We start from the raw sequence: 23,887 nt of genomic DNA, 5'->3' as shown, positions 1-23,887 counted from the left end.
GAAGCAGGGAGTAAGCCAGAGGAATTCTAAGAACTCAGTAATCTATTATTTTCCACACTAAAACAGAAAATTCCAGAGCAGAAGAGAAGTCTGACAGTATGCAACATGTTTGACAAGTTGACTAAAATTAAAATATAAACAAAACCAATAAAAATATAGGTTTAATCTTAGTTCTCAAAATAAATAACGATAGAAGTTGAACAAGTATAGCCTTTGAATTGCCAAATGCAAAAAGCAATTTCATAAAATTAGCATTAGAAACAAAGTTTGTAACCAGGGAGTACTTACAGTCTTTGCAACATCAGTACTGCTAATACTGTTAAATGCACTTTAAAAGAATAATTTCCATAATGTTAACACAACAGCTAAATACTGCCTATCTACCAATGGCTCTATGCATATAGCTGACCTTCTTTTTATGCATAAGAACACTATACTTATCTAAATAAGTCCCATGAGTTAGATCACCAGCTAAAAATCCTGACATATCAAAGTAAAATTCATAAATAGAGCAGCCAGTGACTATCTCTTAAAAAAATGAGCTAGGAAGCTCACAACAAAATTGCAATATCTGCCAAGGTCTTTCAACTTATCCAAGGTTTCTCCTTTTATACAGCAATGCACAAAACAGATTTTTCTTTCATATGTGTTATCACAAAATGACAAAGCACACATGCAGCCAAGGGACACACACCAAGAAAGGGAAAGAGTGAAACTGAGCCACAAGTCACACTGTTAGAAGGATTAACACTGGATGTGTCACATTTCACACCATAACCTCTTCTACAGTTAGGCTGGGTACCACATACATTCATCAAAAACAAACTGTTCTACCAAAGTCCCACAAATCCCCTTGGAGTCTGTCATCAGTTTAAATAACCCCTGCTCTTTTGACCAGCTCCTTTCCCTTGGTAGAAAGACAGATGAGCCAACTCCACTTGTAAGCAAAGGTCAGAGCTCCACATCAGAGCCAGCCTAACACTTCCCCTTGTTCCTTCTTCCATTGGAGGGACTAGGGTAGAGACAAGGATGAGGAAGTAATGGTGTCTCTAGCAACAGCAATTCAAAAACTGAAACTAAACCTAATGTTTCCATTTACAAAAAATGTCCTGGAGCTCAATAATCACAGCAGGACTGCTTTGGAACTGCTTTTAGGACGAGAAGCCTAAAGCAGGAATAGGGAAATTGCACAATCAATTATACACATTAAAAGCATAAATGCAAACGGAATTCAATCTTTGTGGGCATATTCATAAAGCCCAAATTAAATAACCACATGCCAGTGTTTGCAAAGGACTCCTATCTTATTTAGCACACAGGACAGATTTTCTAAAAAATCCTCCTAACTAATGCAGCTGACTATACCCTCTGTGTTCACACTCCTAGACTCTCTGCAGCCTTTCCTACTACTAATTAATGCAGCAAACTGGTTCCTGAGTCCTTCCTGGAAGGACATTGCAACACACAGCACCAGAAAAGCTGCATTCACACTGCTCAGTGCTTCTCACACCCCAGAATACTAATGCTTTAAATATTAACTGATCCATCTTAATGCAATGATAACCACTTCAGAACTTCTATCCAAGAAAAAAATTGAAAAAATATATAAAAGTTGTTGCAAATTATCAATTTAATCTTAACATTCAGAAAATGAGGTGCTCAGTTATGTCAAATAAAAAACGCAAATGCCCAAGTCTTTTAATGTAATTTCTACTATGTTGCATTCCTATAACTAAACCTTAAAAGTTCATATGGTTAGTGACAGAAACCTCTATTCTCTTATACTTACTAAAAACAGAATCCTTACATTTAAAGCATTCCACAATTTATCAATAGTTTTCACAGTATCATATGTAATAAACTCCACACTACTGCATGCATTGATCAAGTTAAGCAGAGTCTGCTCTGCATTTTGACTTTCTAAAAACCATGTATTTCACTACTACAGGCATTTCTGGAGGAGCTTAAGTTTTTAATGACACAGACCTTGAAACTTTCCAGTTTTTTTTTCTCAGCTTCTTAGAAGAGACACTTAGTATTTTCTTATTATGCCCCCACGTACCAGAGCTTTTAAGTGGTACAAAGTCCTCTGCACTTGCACACTAGTCATGAGCTACTAACCCTTACAGCAGTTATTCCACACTGTATCACAGAAAATAATGCCTGAGTTACCTGAACATCATATAAGCTATAAATGCTTAATGCTGGAAAACTCTTAAAAGGTTAGCCAGTGTGATTACAAATTACTTTCTAAATCACTTATATTTCTCATAAAATCTTTTCTGCTCATTCTTTTACCTCAAACTTTCACCTTTTACCATTTCCTGAACAAAACCTTCCAACGTATTAAAAACAGCACGAAATTGTGTATTTCAGCATGCAAAATTGCAGAAGCAATAAGAAAGCCGTGAGATGATCATTCTTTAAATAAGGCACAGATGTTTTACTTCACTTTGCTTTTAAAACACACAGTTCTTTCCTACACAAAACTGAAATTTATTAATAAATATAAGCTACGGCCAGGCAGTAGCCATGCCTGAGTTGAACCACTCAGGCTGAGAGTAACAAGAACAGAGAGTTAACTCTGTTTCCACAGGTCTCAGATGAGATTTCAACCTGCATAAGCCTCCTCACTATAGAGAGGAGAGTGCAGGCAGTCTGAGCCCTGTGCAACTGCTCATCTTTGACAATGACAGCTGATAAAACTAGTTCATACTTCACTACATACCAAAGGAAAGATGCTGCTTATTAATGCAACTAGTAGGATGATTCACTTCAAGGTCATGGTAAATGCCCTGTGTTAAGTAATAGCCCAGAAAAAGAAAGATTTAAAATAAAAGTTGGAAAAATAAATACTTTGCTTAACAGGAGGTTGCCCTTGAATGCATCTAAGTTCAGAAGAAAACCTTGCCAAACCAGATGGCTATTTTGCTTCTATCTTTTTACTACAGAAATACAGTTGCCAGACAGCAAAGGATAGACAAAAAAAAAAAAAAAAAAGAAATCCCAGTATGCACATACCAAATCTGCTTTACAGAAATTACAAAAAAATTTTTAAAAAAACCCCAACTCCCATTCCTGTAACACTATTTAAAGATTAAAAGAAAGAAATATTTCTCAGAATACCAAGGACAAAGAAATCAAAATTATAAAGCTATGTGCCAAGGAAATGGAAGATTTACATGAATACTTTCCATAAACCTTTATAGCCATGCCTCACAAGAAACATGTGCACTTCCTCTCTCTCTTTGATACTGGCTCAATTCTAATAGGAATGGTCCTGTTAAAAGTAAAAGTCATTGTTTGAAGGTTACATTCTTGTAAAGACCATTCTGCTATGATTTCTGTTGGGAAGTGGCTCATTGTGTATTGCAATTCAGTTCCCAGTGCTATAAACCGTGGTTCAGCATCAAAATTATGACTGTAAGTGGCAGCTCTTTAGAGAGGTACAAGCAAATTAGGAAGGGATAAGAACTAAAACTGTCAAAAATTCCCAGGTTTTCAAGTCCCATTATTCATAAATTAAAGCGAGTACAAGGATATTTGTTACGCAGGTAAAACTGTGCTAACAGCTTAAAACCATGAAAGCTCAGTCACACCACTGATCTTCTGGGAGTATTTATGACCTCTGATACCTATGCACAACACGTCTGACTTCAAATGAATATTCTGCTAAGAGCAGAATTTCCTCTTTTCCTCTCCTCCTTCCTTGGAGCAAGTCCAATAAAAAATGATTAAGATTCACAAGCCTTACTATAAAGCACACTTACCGGTGCTGGATTCTCTTTAGCTTCCACACCAAAAACATCCCGTTGTTTCACTGTCAGCAAATCAAGAGCTTCAATATCGTCCTCGTCATCATCATCATCTTCAAAGAACTGCCTGGAGTCTGAGTTTGGTACCCTGTTAGGTACATGAACTTCTTTTTCCTCTTCCTCAGACATCCCTTTCGATTCATCCTCAGACTCACCACTCTCCTCAGCACTTCCACTGGAAACAGAACATTCCTCAGCTTCTTTTCTTCTCTGCTTTCCCTTTGTTCTGTTAACTGATGTTTTTCCACTGAAATTAGTTTCACATTTCTCCACTGTTTCCTCATGTACCAAGGTGAGGGCATTCTCATTTTGCTCTGTCTCCTCCAATGGGTCTGTCTCATTGGCTGCCTCATTTGCACACAGCTGCTTCCGAACTCTTTGAAGGAATCTCACACGAGGTGCCATTGCAAGACCAAGTGAACTGAAACATGGAATTAACCAAATCAATTTAAAAGGCAGATACACAAAATTTGACTAAATTAGAAGCTCTCATTGATTGCTCAAGTGATTCAATTTCAATTATCATTCATATTTATACATTTTGATCAACACATTTAGAGAAGTCTAAAATACAAGTGAACGCTGGAAGAGGAAGCGAGATGAAATAAATGAGAACTCTCAATAACATTTACAAGCCTCCCAGGAAGGAAAGTAAGCAAAGAAGCTGGTAAGTTGCAGATAAGAGCCAATTAACTACCTATGATTCACGGTAAAACATGGTGGAAGAAACACCAATGTAATTTGGTATTGAAGACACATGGATTTTATGTCAAGGACTGAGATAACACTGATCTGACAAGCGTCCTTCACTACTGGAAGCACACCCAGAACATTATCCCCCTGACCTCAGAGTGACTGAGATCAGCAGAACAAACATGGTATGGATGAATGACTAACTGCAGCAAAAGCTAGGGGAGGGACAATTCTCCCTTAAAGGCAATTTCACCTGCTTCCACCTCTCTACAGCAAGGCTTTACCTGCATGGCATACATAACTAAGAGTGCCAGCAAAGCTATTCTTTTACCCAGTTATTCATGACAATTCAAAGTTATACTATACATGAAGGGACAAAAATTGCAGAAAAAACATAAATCCTGTCTAGCAAAAATAGTGGAGAACACTGCATGGGAACAGATACCCTGACTCCAACAGCCCATCTGACTTCAACAAACTTTGTAAGTGTCCACTGTTATTACACCTGAATCTGTCAAATCCAAATAAAAAAAAAGGCAACTCTGATTTCAGAGTTCATGAGCCATCTCATTAGGTGAATAAAAAATGTGAGGGGAAACTGGTCCTGCTGCAAGGAACACATAGAGAACCCATGACACAGAACTGAAAGTAGTACATGGTGCTTGTACATACACTTATAACAAAGGAATAAAGGATTTAACTAAATACAGTGACTATAGGCACCCACACCTGTAAAAGACTAGCCTCTTTCAATTCAAAACATGCACAGCTATACACCACCTTTCCTCTCAATGCTGTTCAAGTAGATAGCACAATTTCTTATTTTCACTACACAGCCTCTGAAAGGAACCCAAGTTATAGCACAGGAGAAATATCTAATCCATACTACCCAGCAGAAATGTCATTATAAACAGTTGATTAAGCACCCAAAAGATACTGCAGAGCAGCAAGAGCGCACTGTGGGCTCTGGAGAGCCCTGAATTTTTAATGGTAGCCAATGGGAAAGGCTAGTCAAAAGGAATGCCCTGCTTAAACAAACAAAAAAACCCAATTGTAATCACACCTGTGCTTTAACAGGGCATTTTTGGTACCAGCCACAGGTTAAAAATAAACACAAACCCAAACAGCAATCCACAATGTTAGGATATAGAACAAATATTCCAACAAATAAAGTTTTATTTTTAATGCAAAAATTCTGGTTTAGTGTTTCTGATAATTCAGTACTGTTCCACATGCAATTCACAGCAAAAACAAAGCAAACAGAATTTTATTTAAAAAGATCAAAGGGAGTTTTTACCCAATATATTTTTCACATTTACTTACAGTGCAGAGGATAACTCAACACCACTGGGAACTGAAATTGGAGCAACTAGCGATCTTAAACTTGTTTTACTGTTTGACAGCAAACACTAATTACCTTTGCAATGAAATGATGTGTTAAAGTTGGCCTATTGACTAACTGTAATGGAAATAACCAAACAGCAGATGTAATGCTTCACTGCAGCAGCTGGAAGCCATTCAAACCTGGAATTGGGCCTTAACACCAGGCACAGCAAAACACCCATCAAGAGATTGCTGCATTCAATCTCTTCAGCCAGGAGATCGAAGCTGCAAAAACCAAATCCTTTGGAAGACAAACACTTTTTTGCTCTTCCAGATTTCATATTATTCTACATAAAGTATTGCTGTCATGTGGTGACAAAGCAATGCAAGCAGCAATACTGCATGGCAACTACACAATCAGTGCCCACTTCTCTTTCTCAAGCAGACAGGCACAAAGCACACAGGGTTGAAAACTCTGATTTTATCAGAGCTTTTCTTCTACATCTCCAAAGCTAGCATCAAAGATCAGGAATATACATACATAGAAAAGTCTGACAAGGTGAAAAACTATTCTCTGTTCAGCAAAAGTTACAAAACAGAAAGAGCAGCCCATGATGTGGACAAGACCTCACATCACAGATCTTTTTTCAAGTGGAATAAAATTCCACTTGCCAGACTGCTGTACTGTACTGACATCTTACTTCAATAATTGAATAAAATTAATTGTCAGTTAGTCTTGGCAATTTTTTCTTCACTGCTTAGCAATCCTACCAAAGACTAATGCTATCAGAATTCAAATTACTTCCAAAAGAATACAGACCTCAGGCAGAAGGGAGAGAAGAGGTCACATTTAGTTGGTAAGACAGTAATAGTAGATAATCTTAGAAAAAGTGTATTAAGTAATCCCCCAACACTTTTAATTACATAACTTCTCAAAGAAATGTCAGTGTTTTGGTTCATTACTGCCTCTTTTTCATAGCATATTCCAAATGGAGAAAAATCTGGGACAAACAGTCTGGACATTCTACTACTGCTAAAAGCTTCCCCATATTTTAAGATTTGACAGTTTCTTTAGAAACTGTTTCTTAATTATTCACCAAATCTATAGTTCAGTCATACTACAACAACTCAATGAATGAAGCAGTCTTTCTTTTCATAAACTACAAAGGACATTATTAGTTCTCAATAATTCATTAGATGCCACTCAGACCACAATCTGACTGAAGTTGCAGCTATTTTTTCACTTTAGTGCTACCATTTCATACACTTATCTGGAATAAGAAATGTGCAGGGTTTTCCGATGAAGCCAGACAAAAAGCAGGTAAGTTATTTAGTGAGATTTCATAAATCCTAACAGACAACACTAAAAACACACTAACACCACAGTGCAGTTTTCAAACTATGGTAGTCTTTAAATGGCAACAACATTGCAGCTGACAAACCAAACAATCCTGTTTCATATTTTGGTGTGAAATGCAATGACTTCTTAAGAGCAAGCTCTTCTAGAAAGACATTTGAAATCAGTTTCTAAAGGCAGTACTGAAACCAAGAGAGTGTTTTGCTACTAAAAATCTAAGTACAGCTGAGAGTTCTACTCCTCAACTGAAACCAAGGTGGCCAGACATCAGCCTTCCCTAATGCTGATTAGGGAATGCATAGAAGTAACCACACAAATGACCTATAATGCTCAAACACCTTTGTCAATTTAGTAGCAAGTTCACAAGGACTTTCAGGAAATAAATTAAAAGAATAAAACCTCAAAGAAATAACAACGTATGGCTTTAAGGAGAATAACCACTTTTGTTTCCAGTGAATAATGAAGATCAAGCATCAACTTTTTTTTAAAATGAATTCAAATGAACAGTGTAATGGACTTAAAATATTGCCTCTTCTAAGGTTTGATAATTGTGCTTATAACAGACTTGGAGTGTGTTTATATTAACATGGTAACATTACTTTGCCTCTACTAGGTCAAGAGAAAAACTTGACATCTCTCAACTCTTTAGAAAGACCAAATCTTAGACACTCAAAGCAAAATCTATCTTTGCAAAAAACAAATGTAAGACCAGTAAAACCGTAAAATTTTAAGTTTGACAACGGTTCCTAATTTACTCCTAGAAGATTACTAGTCCTTTTTCAAACATGAGCCAGCTGTAAAGAACTGCTTCAGAACAATTTTACACAAGTTACTGATTCAGTCTGATATTAACGTAGCATATTTACTAAACATAGACATATTGCATTAGTGAACTACTTTAGAATGATATGAACACATAAAAACACAGTATAGAGATTACTTTTACTGTAGAACAGGTTCAGACAAAGACCTAAAATAGGTTGGAAAAATTTAAATACTCCTAGAAGCTATTTCAAGAGAAGAAATATGTATTACTTACCTAGCAATATATGCTACATCCACATTTAACATTTAAAAAGTTATCAGAAGAGAGGATGAGCAACCATTTGAAAACAGGAGAACTCACATCAACTGAAAAGACACAAATCTGAACTAACAGGCTTTCCAGATGGTCTGATTAATAACCAAAATGAACAGAGAAATTGTGTTTGCTGTGGTATTTACTTTACCAGCCAGCTTTATTCCTCTCCATTAAGGAGTTCAAATGCCTGGCACTCTATTAATAATAAGGAGGGCCAAGCTATTCTATTCAAGACTTCATGGGCCAGGACCAAAGAGAAGGAGAACAAAGAGGATGTCATGGTTGCAATCTAATAATTCAGAAGGCCAAGATGTAGTCTTCCTTACAAAAGGAAAAGGAACTTCCACATTGCAGCTCCAAAGCCTGGTGGTGCTCCTTGGTACCTGAGCCACCTTGACACCTGCTCAGAGGGCAACACAGCAGAGCACAAGCAACAAGGTTTTCTAGAGTGCATTAAAAACCCTTTCTCCACGTTAGCTGGCTTAGCCAACTCTGATAGGCACTCTACTGGAACTGCTACTCATGCATATGCAAGTACATTCACTTCCAAGGTGAGTGAAGGTCAATAGCCAGCTTGGCTGCAGAATGAGGGAAGATAGCTCAAGATCCTAGAAGAAATGAGGATGGATGACTAAGAGAATAATGACCCTGGACTTTGAAAGAGGAGACTGCGGCTTCTTCAGAAAGCTGTAGGCAAAAGTTTGCAGAAGTAGTTACAGAAGCTCAGGAAGGGACAGCTGGATCTCAGGTGGCTGAGGGGAAGAGCAATGAGGAACGCCCAAACTCTGCAAATGGCTGGACATGAACCAGGTAACAGCATGAGAAACAGTAAGTCTGGTTACAGGTGCATGAAGACTGAAAACAATAGGGGAAAATAATTAGGAGCTATCTTTGAGCATGTAGAAAAGTAAATATAAGGAGAGCCAGAAGGAGGGCCAGGAACCAACAAAGAGATGACAAGACATGCAAAGACTGCAATGGGCACTGCCTGAGGATGAGACAGACAGCCCTGAACAAGGTAACAAATAAAACCTTCTACCCTGACCATGCAGTAAGGGTCAGGCCAGGGGTGGCAACGAGAGTGCAGTGGGTGCTTTCCCTGGTTAGTGAACGGACAGACAGATGTGGACAGATGGATCATGTATTCTGCTATCATCCATTTCAGTCCTGACAGCACCTGCAGCTACCAACTGCTTTTTAACACTGATCTGCAAGCAATACTTGCAGAACTTGGATACTAAGGAGTGTGTATCTGACATTTTCCCCACAATTTGGCTTCAACTTGTTTTATTTATTCTCTATGTACCAATACAGGGAGAAACAGGAAAATATGCTGCATTTCTCCTGAAAGACAAGACTACAGTCACAAAGGAAATTGCCTTCCCTGGCAGCCCCTTAGAACTGTGACTAACTAGTCCACCCAGCATACTCACCTGTTAAAAACTGCCCCTAGAGAACAGTGTATAGATATATATGTACATGTTAGCAGCTAGCAACATAAAGTGCCTGAGAAAGAAAATGTTTCAAAACACTGCCTCCTCTCCAGGAGACCACACTATGTAATTATTCCTTTTCACCCCATTGTTTGTTTACATTTTCTTATGCTTTCAAAGCTGTCCTTTGCAATCAAAAGACAAATTTATCTTTTTAATGCAAGCATGGAGCTTCTCCTTCATCAGACTTAAAGGCTGCCTATGTTAACACAAGGCCTACACAAGTCTTCCTCCAGCAAATTATTCTTGATAGCAATTTATAATGAGAGAATACTGGAGAGAACAGTAATGCACCCTAGCTTAAAGGCAATCAATCGATAGAATAGATGTGTGTGTGCATACATTTTTAATATTTTGTTTTATATATATTATATAAATATGATCTTGTATAACATAAAAATGAAAAATACTTGCTTCTCTGCAGACTCAATCAACAGAGCTTAAGAGAATCTCAGCACAGACATGCAAAGCAGGAGAGCAACGGGGAATGTGGGCAACAGCCTGCAATGCAAACCTGACAGGGGCATTAAGCAGCCTCTTTTCTCTGCAGGATTTTTAGTGGAGCAACATCTATCAAGCTAGCAGTAAATCTCCATGGAAAGGCTTAAGTACTTTCAGAAAATGCACACAGAAGGTAAAGGGAAGAAAGGATTCTCACTACAGGTTTTGCCATAAGTTTGTGTGCAGAATGGAAACCAAGGTTGGTTCTGGATGCAAAATTCAAACATACCAGACTTTGAGGGACTTTCATATAAATGAAGATGACTGATCCATGTATCAGTGGCTGTGCACTGAACTGCAGGGTGTATTTTGGTTAGACTAGCAGTCTGGAGAGTGGGGAAAAAGTGCCAGCAAACTAGAACAGAATCTCCAAATTATCTCCCAGATTTATTATCTTTTGACTTTTTGATTATACTGCCACATATTTCACAGCCTTGACTAAACCTCTCCTACTCTCTCCAAACAACTGACTGGTTTCTTGTGTTTTATTACAGGAATGACATCAGTAGCTTTCCAAAGCTGAGACTCAGAATTATTTTGAGGAAGGTCCAAATCTGTGTGCACAGACCTGAGAAGAACGGAACTGTAGACTACTTCATCTACAGATACTAGATGGCAAATCATGCTGAAATCCAGAAAAAGGCACTGGGATTCTGAAAATTCAGCATTACCACCATCTGCTAACTCTGTTCCTAACACTGGCTGAATTTGTGTGGTTATCCCTCTTAGCCCTAATCTTCTGCCACTATTCCTTACATTCATAGCACTGTAAGACCTACAACAGATTTTAAAGATGATGACAAACCACACAGGAGAAGGGTCAGGCATTGCATGTACCAAAATTTTTTGAACTTGCGCTAGTTCTCCTTTTTCAAAATGTCTCAGTCCATGAAGTTAAAAAGCATCTTTTATAATAGGCTTTTGTATCTTAAAAAGCATAATCATGTTAATGACAGCACAGCACTGAAAGACCAGGTGTTCCAGAGTCTAGTAATTTGTCACATTTTACTTCATTATACCATGTGCTGGCAAATTAGCCTTCTCTGTATGAAATTCCACACATATCAAATTAATTTACTGTGAACCTTTGAACACCTTGCTGCTCCCTTATGACTACCCTGCGTCCCCATGAGATTTCAAAAACTTCACATCTTAAAACAATTTCAAGGGGCTGTCATCTGTACAGTCAACCTGTCAAAATTAATTTCCCTCCCATACAAAATACGGAATGATTCACAAACGTGTACAAAAACAGACATAGCAAAATAGATGTTATTCAGTCTAGGGCAGATGCTTCATCTTTACCAAACACACTGAAACTTCTGAAAAGTTATTGATGGCCAGAGAGAAATGTCCAAATCATACTCAAAATGAGACTCCAATACATCGTCCTTAGATACCTCCAATTTCTTTTTAAATAATACACTTTACAGGCTGGTATTTAGCTATGAGGCTGAAGGGCAAATCTGAGGAGGGGGAAAACACCAAAACATTATTCTCTATCCTTTTAATTCAGAAGTTATGTCTTCTAGCGTATATAGCAAATGTACCTTCTGCCCTAAGTTATTTCTCTGTACAGCATGTATTGCTTTTACACATAATTTCCATTTAGAATGCTCTTGGAAATATGCAAAAGCTCAGCATGAATATGAAACTAAGTACACTAGAAGACTAGAAGACCAATTCTGTGTGTCAACACAGACAAAACAGCTATTTAAAGACTGCAAAACGTCTCACTATACAGCTTCCATATTTTAAGTTGACCATACTTACAGAGCATATTCAGCTAGAGGCAATTGGAAAACATCAAACACTTCCTTGTTCTTCATTAAGTAAACTGAACGCAAGTAAGATACAAAGCACTGAAAGAAAAATGGAAGTATTCAGTAAAAAGACACCATTCACTTAGCAACACAAGAAATAAACATATTGTTGCTCTAAACACAAAACAGAATTTCACTATTAGGTAGTCTAACAGGGATTTCAGAGTGAAATTTTAAAGTACTCATCAGACAAAATTTATCACTACTACAGAAGTGATGCAAGTTCAAGTACTCAAATATTTCATTACATTCACATTGGCTGAATTGACTGAATTTCCCAACAGTATGTCATGTTATATTTTCCTAGAAAAAAAATATGACAGATTAGTCAGGAGGAAACATCACTGATTCAATTTGATTTTTTTTCTCCTAGCTTTTCTGAATGTTATGCTATTCCAATATCTAAATTATGTGGAACTTCAAACAGACTTTGTTGCTATCAATCTGAGATGTCCTGACTTAATCTTAGTCACAAGTAGGAAGTTATTCCACTCAATATAGCAGCACTTCACTGTGGTCTAAGATGATTCATATTACCTTACATTTACCATCAGCTCATCACATGCACACAGTCAATGATGCAACTCAGCTGACCAAGACAAATTCATTATACACTTGCTAAGACCAGTCCAAGGATGAAGCCTCAATTAATCACAGACTTTCTCCAAAAAAAAATGGAAGCACTGCATAGGAGAATAACTTAATCTTGCATTGCATTTTTCTGCTGTCCTTCCCAAAAGGAAAGAGTCTCCTTCTTCTCATGCTTCTTCTACATAGTCTAGTTTTATGTAGCAGCAGCAGCATAAATACCGGTGTATTTCAAGTATCAGAAAAGATCCTTGGATTTCTGTTGTTCATAACCTTATTTCTGACACGTGCCAGAACTCCTACCATGAGGCTTAAACCATCAAACACTAATAACAGCAAGTTAAGTTCACAGAGTTACATTCAAGCATCCTATAACCACACCCTTGTTCTGTTATGTACAGGCACCTATTGGAGAAAAACTACTGTATTAATAATTCATGTGGAATTAAAAAAAAATCTATTTCTTGTTAACCTCAGGTAGAGGAGCAAACACTCAACAGGCAGGAGCATTGATGTCTTATGGGGATTCTTTAAATGTTTGTAAGAGAAAAAAAAACACTTCAAAAGGTAAAAAGAAAGATAAGAAATTAAGCAATGTTATAAACTCATTCTTTTCCCCTGAGTAAACAGAAATAAAAACTATTGATTGTAAGGTATGTAGAGCTAAGAGATATACTCTGCAAGCTGCCCATTAATTCACTATAAAACTAAATCTTCATTTGCTTGTTTTTCCTAATGCTGAGGGGTTTTTGGGTAAAGCTTCCTTCCTGATTATGTCTTTCAATTAATTTTAGCTGTTGAAAGTGTGAGCTCAATTCATTCAGCTGCTACCGAGATTGAGATGTGGAATACTTACATCAAACACTTCTTTGCTCACATTGAATTATTAATCATTTTACAAAGGTAATTAGAATGTTTAGGAAAAGGCTTCAAATTTGACAGATCTCATTAATCTACTGCTGTCTAGCAAGTGACAAAAATCAATGAAAGCCTCTTTTTTCTCTGCAGTGACAGATGAAAAAAAGTAGATTAAAAAAAGAAGTATACTTCCTGTGAATCTAAGATTTGCACATCTGAATATTTACATGAGTCACTACTTGCTACAGGGTTGAAATCTCGTTGTGTCTCTTGGATAACTGATAAAGCCATCCATTTACCTTACTAGCATATATTTCATACGCGTGGTCTAGAAATTAACAAACTATAAAGGGCAGAAAGAACACACCTTTGCACGCTTTTCAAGCCCCACAATAACTAAGAATGAAACACCAAACAAATGGATAGAAGAGCTGTTCTAGTTTACAAGAAGAGAAATCAAGCCATTTGCTTTGATTTTTTTAATTTGATTTCAGTGTGTTGACTTCAATCTCTGTCTAAAACTCTGTCATCTCAGTTGGATTTTATTCAGTTATTCTGAGACTTCCTCAGCCTGCACACACACACTGGAGCTGAAGGAGAACAAGTTTAATCAGTCTGAACTTCTTCCCTGCTATTTTACAATTGCTGTTGTCCCCTGCCATATCTGCTGTTTGATGTCACTTTCAAGGCTTTTTTTAAAATAACACTGCAAAAATATTATAGGCAATAATTTCTTTGGAAAATGTTATGGTTGGGCATCATTAACATAGTATAGTTCTACTACAGTAGTAGCTACAGATCTCCAAAAGCAGGGGAGATTATTGTACAAGTACTAGAAATACATAAGGAAAAAAGCACCATGCTCTAGGAATTTACTACCTCTAAATTTTGATTTACTGATCTATTTCCTGGGTAACTGTTGTAAGTATTAAAATGCACACAATTCAACTGATGTGCTGTTTTGACAGTAATTCAAAAGTAACAGGGTGTGGCTGGAATCTCAGGCTGTAACACCCTGCACATCCCTCTGGGTGTCATGAAGTATTTAATGGACAGACAACACTTCAGCACCACAATAACATTCAAACTGGCAAGAAAAAAAGATTCTTTTTTTAAACTGTTTTCCAGAACTGGCTGAACTGACATATTAAATATTAAAATTACAAGAAATGCCAAAAGGCAGCACCAGTCCATAAGAACAACGGCAAAGGTTTCAAAGGAGCCCTGATCTGATTCAAACTGTCTTTCCAAGCAATAGCAGGGGAGCCATGTCCTAATAAATGAACCATGAAGTTTGTTGAAGCAATTAGCCATCAAGAACATTCTATTTTCAAAAAAAGTAAAGGCACCTTGAAGTAAATCAACAAGCTTAGAGGACACAAGAACTTGGGCCTCGTGCCCTCAACACCTGATGGTAGACAACCATCCTATCCAAACTTCTGTGCATAGCTGTGCTGTTTCACTGCTATCTCATCCATTCAGGTTGGGAATTTATTTAGTACACTACAAATGTCAAGAACTTGGCAGCTTGCAACAGACAGCCTAGACAACGTAAAACCCACGCTCTGAAAAATCCAGCATTTCAGATAAGGATCCAAGGTCAGGATTTCATTTGCATTCATTTTTTTGTTTTATTCACATTGACATGTAAGACTACTTGGGCATATTTGCATAGGATGTCTGAACATTCATAGTTACCTTATTAAGGAGGGACACTTCTGTGATAAACCATTTGTCCATACTTCAAGTTCTTCAAAAATTGAATGTTATTTACAGCTTGCCTGCAAGAATGACACTTCTCTGCTATCCATAAATTAAAAACTGCAACAAAAATGGTCTCAAAGTGTAATTATATGCCAATTGCAATTTTTAAAAATTAAATTAAGTTTGTATCTGCAATACTGACAGAGCCCATGTTTCATTTTACTCTCGGGCTATTTTGAAATTTTATTATTCCTCTACTCAATTCAGAATGATCCTTCTCTGCCTGTTAAGAGATTAAAAAGCCAAAGGCAGAAACAGAGGTTTGTTGGTGTTTTCATTTCAAGTAAGATGATGCTGGATTACTCCTACTCTCATCCTCCCCCAGCCAGCTGCTCTGTCACTTCTGACATAAACTGGTGTAGCTGCAACTTCCCATGGCAGCTGGAGGTGAATGTGACACCAGTGCCTCTGGTTTGTGCAGTGCCAGGATGAAGCTTACACTGACATTCCACACTGCTTCAAGTAATTCTTTATGCACTACAAAAACCTGGAAGACCTAAATGCCAAAAATAGTTTTTAAAAGCATTCCCTTAGAACACTGCCTTAGACATTTTATTTACAAAGCTCGCACTGAGCTCCTCAGGCACTTTGATTGAAATCTCCTTGTTTAGGAAAGTAAGAATGGCATTCCTCTGACTCACTAAGTGTCCCTACTGCAGGCCTCCAAGATAGGTCACATCACATAGCCTACCTCTGCAGCACAAAAAAAACACCATTCATCCATCCATCCCCAAGGGGTTTGGTTTTTTTTTTTTAAGGTATCTGTGCCAGGAGGCATTGTAGAAGTACTTTTTCCACCCTATCAGCTATAAAAGAAAGTTCAGGCAGACTAACTCACAGAGGACATCTAAAACTAGGTGAGATGAATCTCAAGAGTTCTAAATATTTCAACTTGACTCATTTTACATCCCAGTTCAATAGAAAGCTTAAAACTCTTGGTTTCTCTAACTCTTTCACAATCCTCTTCTCATTTTACCCTACCACTCAGGTTTACCAGTATACCTTCAAGTGTTATAAATGCCCACACTAGCTCATACAAATAAAAAGTTATTAACATTAATCCAAGATCTCTGCAATCATGTATTTCTCAGGCTTTGGCATTTCTGGATTTCTCACCATGTGGCCCTTGGTGGTACTCTTTTAATTTTATATATATATATATATATATATATGTATACAAACACACACATATATATATGAAAAAATGACATGAAAGATCTGCCTATTATCCTTCCAACTATGTTTTCCTTCATCTCAATTCATAGTTTTTAAAAGACTTGATACAACTAAAGAATTCACAGGCTAATGATATCCACAATTCAAAAACAAAACAAAACCCAACAAACCAACCAGCCTCAGAAAACCAACATGCTGCAGTGCTTCAATAAAAAAAGCAGCAAGCTCCATTCCAAAGAGTTCATGGCCTAAAAATATTATAAAACCAGGGAAAGGTCAGCAAACATGTTTAGTGATGGCAAGAGCCAGTGCAATTGCCAGAAATGTTTCTAAGGCTACCTTTCACAGAAAGTATCTTTTACAACCAAGTTCATTCTCATCCAGAAACCTACTTATTTGAAGGGTCTCTACCTTCCCCAAATCTGATAAACATGTGGTGAAATGCACATATTTTCTGCCCATAAAGTCTCCCAGCATTAACCAGCACAGCAAAGAAATTCCATTCATAAACCCATTCACATAATTCTCCATCTAATCCAGAAGAGCTATTCTAAGCTATTTTGCTGATCATTCAAATCCAAACAAAAGGTAAAATGCTTTATTCAATGCATTGGATTTTACCCCAAGAAAGGACAAATTGTCACATATATTCAAGATATATGACAAAAATTGATCAAGGTGGGCATGTTGAGGCCTACATGGTTTCATATTTCTAACTTTTCAAGTCAAGTAATGTGATCTGCTATTCTTAAGTCACCTTTTTTATTAGTAGCATTATTTTGACATTTTTTGTACCAGCTTTCCAAGAAACTAGAAGTTGAAGTTGAGAAGAAACTTCAGAGACAATCCAGTGCAAGAGCCTGCTCAAACCAACATCAGCTAGGGCAGGCTGCTCAGGAAGGAACCCAGTTTTTAATAACCAGTATCTGGAGACTGCACAGCCTTGCTGTTCTAGTGTTCAACCACACTCACAAGAAAGGCTTTTCATGGGTTTAAATGGAGATTTTTGTACAGAATTTGTGCCTCTTCTGTCACTGGACATCAACTCAGAAGACTCTGGTTCTTTCTAATTTATGTTACTCTCCTAACAGAAGTACTCAATTATCTCTGGGCGTTCTTCAGTTCCAGTCACCGCTTCTAGGGCATGTCTGAGCTGGTCAGTTACTCAAACTGCAGTTCCATTCAACCAACACACTCCAAGAATTGCATGGAAGCAGATGACTTACCCTTTGAGCTTTCTCTTTTAACTCCTGATCTTGAGCTAAGAATGCTTGCAGCTTCTTTTGAATGTCTGTAAGTTTCTCAGGATTAATTCTATTCAAAAACAAACAAAAAACAAAAAAAGAAAAAAAACAAGCTTTAATTATTAGAACATTCTAAAATAAGCACCTGTTAGTTCTGAGGAGCATCTTCACATCTTTTGCATTGTTTTAATATGCACAGAGCTATTACCACTGAAATAGCACAGAATGGAACCATATTAAGGATGAAGATTGCACTCCTCAAACAAATAATGCAGAAAAGACAAATGGCAGCTGTTTTATTCAGACAGTTTTCACGGAAGGTGGTGAAGCTTTATTCCAAAGCAAAGCAGAAATCAGCAGAAAAGAACTTCCTGATTTTATAAAAGTACTGCAAAAATACAGAAACAGCATAATGAATTATAGCACTACTTTATACTGAAATAAAAGTCTTCATAAGGAAACTGTCAGCATTTTTAAAAGCTTAAATAAGATTCATTGTGCCAGGAATACTGAAATTTAAGTACTTCATAGAAAAAAATAGCCAGGTGAGCAATAATAAAGGACATTGAGATTAAACAGATTTAAGAGCTTCTCAAGTAAATAAAGAACATTGACTGCACTATAGAAATTGCCATTAAACCTACTAAAAAGATATCTGGTCCTCTCCCAGATTCTGAATATTTAAACTTATTCCAGTGATACCCACATTATTGCAGATTTATTTGCCCAGATCTCATCTACTTTTGAGCTGCTACTGCCACCCCAGTGTATCATAAAACCTAGCAAACATGGTGGGAGGTTATTCTTACTAAATTTGAAAACAGATATCAAGCTTCATTCCCTTAAAATTTAAATTTCTTCAATCTGTTCAGATACAGCCAGTGGAAAACTACAGTATACATAAGTTCTATTAGCTACAGTTTTAGTGAAAGACCAAACAACATGACTTCCAGTTTCCAGACACCACATAATAGGCTCTAAACATTTAAAAGCATAAGACAGAAAAAAAAAAAAGCGTGAAAAATTGAATGGGGGACAAACTTACCAACAAATCTTTAAAATATGATACAAAAAGTAAAGAATGGATAGCATGAGTTATAAAAGAATTAATATGAACACCAGCAGTAAGACAGTCTAGAAAAGTGTTGGATTGCTGCTAAGTTATGGAAAAGGTATTAAGAGATGACCTCAAAGCCCTAAAATTAGCCAGTGCCTTTTTTCCTTGTCTTCACCCCAAGTGAAGACAAGGAAAAAAGGCACAGGCTAATCAGTCAGGCACTAGGTGCAATCAGTCAGCTAACAACAGCTACAGCACAGTGCAAGCTCACACCAGAATCACAAATCATGGGAGACCAAGTACTCCTATAAATCAGCTAGGTCAGAAGAAATTTATTCCATAGCAACTAGAGAAAGTAAAAGCATTTGGAGTCACAGTTGTATCTCATCTTAACAACTCCTTGAGATGGAGGGAAAAAAATCCTATCAAAAAGGCCATGTTAACACAGTGCTCATATTCAAAGGGGGCAAAAAGTAGTTAAACAATTAACTTTTTCTTGATACCAAAAAAACCTAATTTGTAAGGACCTAAAGAAAACAAGCAAATACACAACAGCTAACACAGCTTAGTCAGAAGCAAAATATGATTCATCAGTTTGCTGATCCTCCATAGCAGCATTAGCAGGTTTTAAGAATGGAAAAGAAACAGTAGATATCATATTTGGTGTCAGGAAAGCATCTGGCAGTTGTACCTTCTCAAAAAATAGGGAAACATGGTCTATGTGAAATCTTTAAGTAATGGAAAAATGGCCTTGGAGCACTTCTCAAAGAGTAGTGAGACTGCCAACTTCTCCCTACTGCCACTGTCAAACTCAAAATGCTTATGAAGTTCCGATTATCACCCGGACATGCTATTACTCATTATTTTCTGTGACTTGATTATTGTAGGAATATGATTCATTATTCATAAGAGACTATGTGTCATTGAGGCTCCAAGCATAATAGACAATAATTCGAGACAAAATACAGCTACATTTTATAGACTGCATCTAAATTTTGAGTAATTTGATTTAAATTTGCAAGAAAAGTTTTTGAAGAAGACAAAAACCCCAACAACAAGACACTTCACATTTAAAAGAATGGCTAGATAATGTAGTATAAATCTAAGCAATGACAACAAAGAACATGGTACCCCAGGCACATTTTGAGCTTATGTGTTTGTTAACGAATGAGCAAATTTGCAGCACTGACTACCAAAAAAAGAGAAGTACTGAATTCTCTCTTCTCCAACACTGTATCATGACAGTCATCCACTGACATCTTCCTCTCATGCTGAGATTCAAAAAATGAGAAAGCTGGCCACTGTTAAATTGGATTTTGGCTTTAAAGAGTTTGTATGTTATTTCTTTCTGAACAAATAAAACTCTTTACAATAAACTGTATACATGTGACTATTAGGAGAAGCAAACCTAAAAGCTAAACACTGAAATTAGCTATCATAATTTATAAGCTTGCCTAAATGGCTAAGAACCAATGAGCTAAAACCAACTATGCAAAGGCTAGAAGGGGATTTTATAACATGGTCTGCCATTTTAAGTAGGCTGGTTATTTCTTATTCTGTGATCACATGTCTTACCTTTAAAGAGTAGTACAACTTTCTGAAGCTACACTTTTGCCTACCAGTTGCATAAATGGCCACACCTGACTGTGCCATGATGTAAACATGAACCCAGCTTGCCTGGCCTTATGTATTGATCAGACAGCAATCTCCAAATTTTCTGGTTGATAGACATTTTGATTTCTTCTCATTTTCCCTGGTTTATATACTAGGACACAAGCACTGTTTTAACTAGGCATTATCCTTCCCCCACTCTTCTCCAAAATAGAATTTAAGCAAAAAATATCAACAACCACCTAAAAGACCCTGCTGCCCTAATGCAGCAGAACACTTTCCAGATTTCCACCCAGCTTCCAAGCAGCAGCAGCAGCTTTTGCTCTGTGCTCTCAGTGTGGAATGTGGCTCTCTATGGTTACACTAGACAACCTGAAGGCTGGAGGGAGGGGGAAGGGCTGGCACCTAAGGAAGGCTCACCCAGCAGATCTCACAGAGGTGTAGAACCACACTAAACAGTGACACCAGTGTACTGTCTTACAGTAACTATGGCAACTGGGAGGCAGTTTTAACAGATCCCCTATATTGATACTGCCAACATGTGGGATACACATCCAAATATTATCCACTGAGAGAAAGAAAAAAAAAAGGAAAAAAGGTTTTTTGTTGTTGTTATTGTTCTTTTCCTCAAACAACACCTTTTTTGCCATAAAAATAAAGTGATACTACATAATGGGTATCTATATACTTGCTCTTCCTTTGGTAAAATTTTCTAGACACAAAACCTGTTATGGCAACCCCTGAGGAAGCAGCTCTTATCTTTTTACCCAACAAAGTTGGATGCAAGAAAGTAACCTCAAAATACTACCAAAAATAATTTAAGTTTAGAGCTTGCATGGAAAACTTGGAGATTACAGACTCCTTTAAAAATATACAAACCATTTAATACTTTCAGAGTACCTTTTTGCCATATTTACATGGCCTAAGATATTGTATTATTGCCTATTTTGCACTCTCTTGCTCTTTTTGAGCAATGAAGAAGTTACTGTTAAAAGCACTACCTGTAAAATGGCAGCTTGTGCTAGTTAAAAGGGACTAGTTTACTGAAATCCTCTACTGGCAGCTTAGATCTAAAACTGAAAAAGTCTAAACCCCAGTCCTTTGAACAGGTATCAAGGAAAGTTCTTCCTTTCTCTAATTTCCAATTATGGAATTGTTTTAAAAGGTCTATCTATACTAAATAAAACAACATCAAAAATCGTTTGCAAATCAAAAAATACAAAATAAGAAAAGTAACAGCATTCTTACAACCACTGTACCAGGCAACAGGTCAATAAAAACAGCCAAACAAACACATGGATTTACAGCGTTTTAGAAACAACCTTTTAAAAAAAAGCTTTGAGAATGAATTTCAGAAACTTGAACAGTTAAACTCTGTTGACAGTGAGCAATGCTCATTATCTCCTAATTCCCAAGTTAGAATTCTTAAGAATCTATAATTAGGTGAATAAGCACAAACAATAGGAGAAGACTTCACCACAAGACCTGGAACATGATCCATGGGTTCATGCAACTTCTTAAACAATTTATAAACTGACAAAACACGCTGGACTTGAATTAATTGGGAAACTGGCTGGAAGTAAACAGCAGGAAAATCTGTAGTTAAAAACTTCTAGAATTAAATTGGTTTGCAATCCACAAGTAATTACAAGAATAATTTTTTAAGGATTTTAGTTAGCCTTTTACAAGGACAATGCCACATCTTTTAAATCATAACACACTAGACAGACAATTCTAAGTGAAAGCATTCCCCTTCATTATGATGTTATAAATTCTACTGAAGAATATTGCAGATTGAAAAACTGGATCTTGGGGCAGGCTGTTAAAATATGTTCTCAATCAAAACCCTTGACTTTTCTAATGATGATTCCAATTAAGAATATTTCTTAAATGTATCTATAATACATATGTCCTAGTGGCCTTGGTACAAGAATGAATTTTAGGGTATTACTTATTTAAAAAAAAAAATAAAGCAGAGTTTTCCATCAAAGTAAAATCAGATTAACAACAATATGTTAAGAGATGCAGCCACTTTCTCCAGAGACCCACCTAACTTGGATTATAAATATAATGTGCATTTATTGGGGGTGAAATACTTGCCCTATTAAAATTGGATTATTATCCCTGTGCAAAAACATGGATTTCTATTTACATGGATAAATACAGCCTAAAGGTTTTTTTACCACTTCCTTTGATAAGCTGTTCAAACAATTAACACCATTACTTACGAAGTTAAAAGCTTAGCTGACAAAGAAACGGGAAAGGGGAAATATTTATAATGGGCATGAGATCAGACATTTATTTACAGAATATAAAAGAAAGATAAATTACTTCAATAACTACCATTTTAAGATGGAAAAAGAAGATTGGAAAGAGAATTTACTGCAGTGGTTATACAAGAGATCCTTTTAAAGCACTATGATGCTTAACAGAAAAGAAAATGTCAGACTTCAGTTCCTTTACTGATATTATCCACATTCAGTTGGTGAGGTTTTGAGTTGTCATTAAGTAGTTGTCGGACAGCATTCTAGTCCTTATTTCACTGTTTTAGCAAAAATTGTTTATGTTTGAATTTCATCCACATCCTACATGGATTTGATAAGTGTTTAATCAGAAAAGGTGGACTTATTTCACCAGCTGCTGTGTGCTCAGTTTGTTCCACAGAAATAGCAGTCACAAGTACAGTTCAGAAGAGCCTTTGAAATGGCATACACTATAAAAAAAAAATTTAAAAAAATAAAACTAAATTTTAAATCCAGAAAGTGCTATATGCATTGTTTCTGGTCTCTGAAGAAATATCAACCTGTAAATTCTGAGCAAAATGCTCAGAAGGTTAAGCAATGAGGTGTAAATAACCACCTAAGGTTTCATCCTAATTTGATTTCTTCTCAAAAACAATTGTTCTACATAGAAATTCAGTATAGTTAATTCCCTTCTTTGTTTAGATATCCGTATCTTCACATGCAAGCCATAGCTTTTCAAAGTAAAACAGGCCTCGCTTTGCTCATATCCACTCATACACAAACTTCCATTTTCTACCTTGTCATCCTTCTCTGATTTCTTTTACCTCTGCTGTACAATTTTTGGCATGCTGTAACCTGAACTTTTTAAGTGTTAAAAATGGAGTCAGGCTGAGATCACATTTTCTGGCTTGTTTTCAATTCTTCTTCCATATTTTCTTCACATTCTCTTTTCTCTCTTAATTCAACATCAGTCTGACAGGCTCAGAAAACAGTAAACCCCTTCCTACCTATAGCTACTATCCAAGAAACTACCATCAACTTTTAGTGGTGGTCTTTTCTTCTAATATTTTTACAGTTAGGATTTTTGTGTTTCCTACATATCCATTACTCTGCATTTAACAGAAAACAGAAACATACTTTTTTATTTTCATCTCGTATTGCTATATGTTTCTGCTACTCCTTCAAAGGCAGTTCTATCTGTACAGATAACATAGCTCCTTACAGATTTCCCTTGGAACCCTCTTTTTAGTATGTAAAATG

The 23,887-nt window shown here is 36.7% G+C and overlaps 1 protein-coding gene across 1 annotated transcript in view; it reads right to left on the bottom strand.

The window, feature by feature from the left end:
• The window catches only part of DDX10 (DEAD-box helicase 10), a 154,108-nt gene that overhangs the window by 102,284 nt on the left and 27,937 nt on the right, over nucleotides 1-23,887 (bottom strand). Inside the window, exons 11-13 of the mRNA XM_030234540.2 lie at nucleotides 17,699-17,786; nucleotides 12,037-12,125; nucleotides 3,771-4,236 (exon numbers count right to left, since the gene is read on the bottom strand). Of these exons, the coding sequence (XP_030090400.2) occupies nucleotides 3,771-4,236; nucleotides 12,037-12,125; nucleotides 17,699-17,786 (643 nt within the window). The remainder of the gene's footprint in view (nucleotides 1-3,770; nucleotides 4,237-12,036; nucleotides 12,126-17,698; nucleotides 17,787-23,887) is intronic.

The sequence above is a fragment of the Serinus canaria genome, chromosome 1 (genome assembly GCF_022539315.1).
Source record: "Serinus canaria isolate serCan28SL12 chromosome 1, serCan2020, whole genome shotgun sequence".
Taxonomy (NCBI): domain Eukaryota; kingdom Metazoa; phylum Chordata; class Aves; order Passeriformes; family Fringillidae; genus Serinus; species Serinus canaria.
Note: the sequence above shows the minus strand (reverse complement) of the source record. Positions and strands in the feature narration are given on the sequence as shown.